At 52.9% G+C, this 6,067-nt stretch overlaps 1 protein-coding gene across 1 annotated transcript; it reads right to left on the reverse strand.

Moving 5' to 3' along the window:
* Positions 1-1,933: 1,933 nt before the first annotated feature.
* On the reverse strand, positions 1,934-5,749 carry RTP2 (receptor transporter protein 2). The gene is made up of 2 exons (XM_026500406.4): positions 5,571-5,749; positions 1,934-2,450 (listed from the first exon to the last, which is right to left on the reverse strand). Exons 1-2 carry the CDS (start codon positions 5,732-5,734, stop codon positions 1,934-1,936), a joined length of 681 nt encoding a protein of 226 aa, XP_026356191.1. The 5' UTR covers positions 5,735-5,749.
* Positions 5,750-6,067: the final 318 nt, after the last annotated feature.

The following is a 6,067-nucleotide window of genomic DNA, read 5'->3' on the forward strand; positions in this document are numbered from 1 at the left end:
AAAGGGGCGGACCCCAGAAGCCACCACGTGTCTGCAGTTGAGCAGCACCCCAGGACACACACTCTGCACGGGCCCAGTTGTGCATTCTCTGTAGCTAACAGAGGTGAACACAACTTCACGTGCCCCCCAGTTCGCAAATGCTCTGGTCTCCTGCTCTTCCTGTACCTCTAGTGCACCCAACCAAAGAGAGGTCGATTCTTCCAGATGGCCTGGCTCTCTGCTCCTACAAATCCAGATGGGAATCCAGACAAGCCACCAGAACCCCCCTGCGAAAGCTGGAGAAGAATAAAGCCAGCCTGACACACAGTGGGCCGGTGGGACACAGTGTCCAAATCAGCCCACCTATGGAAACATAGCTAGCTGAACACACCAGCCTTGAACCTTCATACCAGCCTTCAGTTCTCAGGGACCACTTGGGATAGATGCTCTAAAGGTGGGCTATAGAAAGCTGTGAATGTCAGGAAACAATTAGGAGAGTGAATAGGAGAATTTCTATTTCTTATACCAGACAATAATAAACGCAGGGTCCTCTCACAACAAACCATGAGTCAAATTGCCCAAGTCACAGCTATGCCTAAGGGAATAGGCACAGCAAATGCCTTCCCCCTAATGGGGTAGTCTCATGGACGGGGAAAAGGAGAAGATGCTGGAAGACAGGCACTGCCTGCCTCCACTACTCATGCTTCCCCTTGGTCATCACCTCCCTTGAATGGAGACACATAGGTCCACTGTCCCCTGAAAGATCCACATCCGCAGATCTGCCTAATATGCCCCTTCCCTCACCATCCCCAGGAACAAGGAGAGCCACAGAATCGGCTGCTAAGGTGTTTTCATTCAGGAAGGCAAAGGACCATCTCCCTGCATCATGTGTAATTAGTGGGGCCATAGCTCACACATTCCTTTAAGACACAGGAATGCATTCTCCAAGACACCCCCTTCCCCCCCCCCCACACACACACAGTGAAAGCAAGAGAGATTGAGAGAGAGTGCTGTCATCTTGTAGTAAATTTCAACAGGTCCTCCTTCCCAGGAAATAAGTTTAGACAACACTGGGACCCACAAATTCCAAACCACTGACAGCCAGACACAGAGAGATTACAGATTTATTTGTGTATTTCTAACACACCACCTCCCTACCTGTCCCTGACCCCAGAAGGCTCCATGATGCACCTTTAAACCTGGTCCCCTCTTATTTTTATGAGTCCACATACATTTAAGTGGGAATTTCAAGCCCTAGTCTAGTGCTGTCCAGTCGAAATTTCTGTGACGATCTATATCTGCATAGCACAATATGGTGACCGCTAGCCACATATGGCTACTGGGCACTTGATTTGTGGCTGGTGCAACCGAGGAACTGAATTTTTAATTTTATTTCATTTTAATTAGTTTAAATCTCAATAGTCACATCCGACTAATGGCTACCAAACTGGGCAGTGCAGCTCTAGCGCCTAAGTAAAAATCTGAAACTTTCAGAATGGTGGGAGCCGACTCTCTAAGAGAGGGACTACATCAAGATGCATTGAGTATCAGTGTATAAGGTGGGATCACTGTCTGCTCCAAGGGGAACCGTGGCAAGTCAGAGGCAGCTGAACACGAACTTGAGACGAGGCCAGGGCACGATAGGACCTGCTAGGGTTCAAATGGGATGCGGGAGATGGAAATGAAGCAAAAGGAGGCGTAGAGATGGAGGTGGAGGAATTGAGGGCGAAGATACCTCCCCGTGGGTTTAGTACTACCACCAAGCCTAAATCCTCCTTAGACCCTCTGTGTAAATTTTAATGGAAGGGCCATTAAATATCCCCTAGAGCGATCCTCCCATTCTGCAGAGGAACGCACTGACGCCCAGAGAGAGCTGCCCAGAGCATACGTTGACTCTGCGGAAGAATCACAACCAGAGCGGTCGCCCCACGCCCACCGCACATGCGCAGCTCCACTAAAGGAAGGTAGAGCCGCGGAAGGAGAACTGCAGGTAGACAATGAGCAGGCAGAGGGAGGCCCCGATGAGGCACCAGCGAAGCGAGAAGAAGTTGTAGCCCGAACCCTCCTGGGCGCTTGGCTTGGAGGCCCCTGAGAAGGTGTAGGTGGTCGCCTCCTCCTCCAGCAGCTTCTCGCTGGGCTTCCAGTGCACGATGCCCTCCTGGCAGGCCTCGCAGAACTCGCTGCGGTGCGGTCCCCCGTCGGGCCGGCTGGCCACGTGGATGCGGTACTGGCCGCCGTCTTCTTCATAGCACTGCTCCCGCAGGCTGGTGATGAGGTTGTCCACCAGGCTCTCGATGTTCTCCTCCAGCATGCTCGACTCGTCCAGCCGCGCCGTGCCGCACTGGTGGCACAGCTGCTTGAAGACACGCATGCGCACCGAGCCCGCCCGCTGGGCGCGGTCCAGGTACATGTGGAAGAGGATGACCACGTGGGCCGACTGCCAGGTGTGCCAGCACCAGGAGCAGTGGAACCTGCGGGGAGGGGAGGGAAGGATAGAATGGGTCGGCCTCCCTCCCAGTGACAGCCTGCCCTGAAGGAACCCAGAAAGGAAGGGTCCTGTGTGCCTGTGCCTGGAGGGAAAGGCTGCTTGTTCGCTGTCCCTTGGGTTCCTTAGCGCTCCACAGGCTCTTCCTCCTCCCAGTGAGCTCCCCCGGGCCTGGAGCAGTGTCCTCAGGAGCCTGGCACTGAAGCCATCTGGCTTCTAGCAGTCTTTCCAGCCTGCCTCCTGGACATCTTCCTGTGGCCTCAGCTCCCCCTAAGCTTAATGCACTCAGGACACGCACCTGTAAGCTGCACAGGGCTCACTCCCCCGGTCTGGGCCTTATTTTTCATCTGTGAATTGCGGGGTGATGGTGTCCAATAAGGCTCTTTGCACTCAGATCTCTCCTGCCTTTACCTGTCTCTCTCATGCCTCTAACCTGCTGTGGGGAGACAAGGAGATGCCTCTAACCACTGAGCACAGACCACCAAGAATAATTCAGAGAATAGCTGCCAAGAATCCACCAGATGGACTGGTGGATGGGTGATGGGCCAACAGGGGGAGGACTACAGAGTTTGGTCCTTGTACCTTCACAAAGAACACTCTCTTACGGGGCGCCTGGGTGGCACAGCGGTTAAGCGTCTGCCTTCGGCTCAGGGCGTGATCCCAGCGTTGTGGGATCGAGCCCCACATCAGACTCCTCCGCTATGAGCCTGCTTCTTCCTCTCCCACTCCCCCTGCTTGTGTTCCCTCTCTCGCTGGCTGTCTCTATCTCTGTCGAATAAATAAATAAAATCTTTAAAAAAAAAAAAAAAGAACACTCTCTTACCCCTTGCCAAGTCATTGCCAGACCCCACGGCAGCCCTGCCACAGAGACTGGAAAAGTGGATCCTAGTCTGCATCCTTCTGCACACACATGCACTCCTGCACACTTACATGCACACAGGCCACACTTTAGACAAAGTGGGCCTCCTAGAGTCCCAGCCTCAAGGATAGTGGAAGGAAGTATTCTGGGACTCATCTAGCCAAGCTCCACTCCCTCAGCCCCCACCCAGTGCTTTCACACCTTCAGTGATGGAGCACTCATTACCTCTAGGACAGTTCCTTCCATCCGGAGAGGAACCTCTTCCAGAACCTGTCTACAGTCAGGGATCTACTGGATCTACTGGCCAAGTCTTCCCTCACTGCTGACTCTCTGGGTCCCCTGTACGATGGCCCAAAAGGCCTCTGATGAGGAACTCATTCAGTCCAACAGACACCACTTAGCACCTACTTTATGCCAAGCACCACACAGTCCAGGCTATGGGGGTAGACATGAAGCCAAGCCTGCCCCTGACGCCTGGATCCCATGGACAACATAAGCACAGACCAGTACCCAGCATAGCCCAAGGTCAGGTTGGCCAGCAGAGCCACCTGATGGGTCCTAAGCCAGAAGGGGTTCCCCACTTATGCTGGGCCAGAGCTGTGGGGCACTAGGATTAATGCATCCTATGACTTACAGGGAGAATGAGCCTGTGCACAGGATAACATGAGAGCAACAGTTCTGAAGGCCTGCTTGAGGCCAGCTGGGAGCCACCAGTCACCAGCCAGGAGCAGGACCAGCTGAGGCCTGCGGCAAGGAGCAACCATGAGCCCGTGGAGCTCAGCCCCTCATCCCCTGAGCCCCTGGGCCCCAGGGCCCAAGTTCCCAGGCCTTTGCACTTGTCTCAACAGCCAGCTTGGAAGCTTCATGCTTTCTGTCTCCTTCTTCTACATCTTTTTAATCAAGCCAATCCAGAGTTGTTTCCTCTCCCTCAAGCTAGAACTCAGATCTTAAATTTCAAAACAGCAGACCTAGTACAAGGGGACCTTAAGGATCATCTAGTCAACCTCGTTTTATTGGATGAAACAGAAGCAGAGAGAAAGAGAGCCATCTGTGCACACACAGCTAGCTAGAGACAGAGCCAGGACCCAGCATATAACAGGTGCACAATAATGTCTCTGGAATTGATGCGAATTGAAATCAACCAACCAATGTCTGCCTCTCTGTCTTTTGTCCCGAAGACAAGTTCACTCTAATATTTACGGGTCTTAGAACAAGAGTACAAACAGAAGCTCCCCACTCGCAGCCTGCCTCCTCTTATCACCCCCCACAGCATGCCGTACCGTACAAACATGCATGAACAACCCACTCTGTGTGGCCAAGTTCTGCGTGTCTATACCCCCAAAACAGAGCCACCTGTTGGCCTCCCTGGGGGCCTAGGGGTGCTATCTGTCCTTGAATCAGTGGACTCAGGGAGGAGGCCTGCATAGGCCCTGAAGGTGAGATTGAGGCAGCTTGGGCAGGGAATTCTGTGGTCCTGATGCCAAATCACAGTCTAGAAGAAGGAGAGGCATGTGGGCTTCAGATGGATGTGTCCCCTTAGCCTCAAGGACTCCTTGCACTATGGAAGACATGAGGTTCCTATAAGGTATAGGACGCTGGGCTTTAAGGACCTAAGGGAAATCATGCCCGAAACTAAGTCTTTTTGTCACAGACCCATAAACAATAGAGCTGGAAGGGTCTTAATTTATCATCTAAGGCCAACTTCCTGGTTTTGCAAATGTGAAAACTGAGGCCCAGAAAGAGAAAGGGACTTTTTGCAAGTTCACAGAATTAGTTAGCCACAAAGGCAGTTTCCAAAACATAGCAGGTGGACAATAAATGTTTTTGTATTCCAATCAAATCAGACTGAGTTGACTATAAACAGACCTAGGACCAGAGCACAGGCCCCAACCTTAAGCTAAAGGTTTCCTCAGTGGACCTCAGGGCCTCCTCCCCTCAGTCCCCACCGTTCTTTAAGAGATTACGAAAATGTGAAAACATCTAAAATATCAGAGATCATAGGGACATTATAGCTCTTCGTTTAGTAGCAAACCAAGACCCAAAGACAGAACACAACTTGCCAAGGTCGCCCAGGGAGTCAGTGGTACAGCTGGGATTAGAACCCAGGCCTCTTTGACCTGCTTAGAACTTCCTTCCCTGCCCCCTAACCTGAGCTAACCCCAGGACCAGGCTCCATGTATCTCTCTGCCTTCCCTTGGAAGATGCCCCCAGGGCTGCCTGCGGGCCCCTCCCGCCTGGACTGCTCACCTGCCCGAGGCATGCTGCTCCAGGTACTGCTTCCAGCCTGGAGCCAGCTCGTTGGGCTTGAGGTTGGGATCTATGATGAGTTCCCAGCTGTCAGCTGGCTTGGCCACCTCCATCTTCTCATAGAAGACTTTCTTCCACTCACAAGTGGTCAGGCTTGTACTCATGGTCCTGCTGGCAGAGATGGAAGCTTGAATTCAGCCTGAGTGAGCACACAGAAAGAGCCCAGGTTGATGCAGAACAGTTCAGTCTCTGTGGTCTGAAAATCCTCATCAACAGGACCAGGAAGAAACAGGACCCAGCACTATCCTTTGTCACCCTGGCACCTGTTTCTATGGCAGCTGGGCCAGGAGCCAAGAGCCAGGCATGGGGAGGAGGGAAGTCCCAAGAGAGAGTTCTAGGGCCCGGAGCTGGGCTGGGGAGGCAGGATTGGGTAGTGACCCTGAGTGGAAAGGGCAGACTGGAAGGCTTAGGCCCACATCACACCCACCCAGACCTTC

Source organism: Ursus arctos, unplaced genomic scaffold (assembly GCF_023065955.2).
Source record: "Ursus arctos isolate Adak ecotype North America unplaced genomic scaffold, UrsArc2.0 scaffold_4, whole genome shotgun sequence".
NCBI classification, from domain to species: domain Eukaryota; kingdom Metazoa; phylum Chordata; class Mammalia; order Carnivora; family Ursidae; genus Ursus; species Ursus arctos.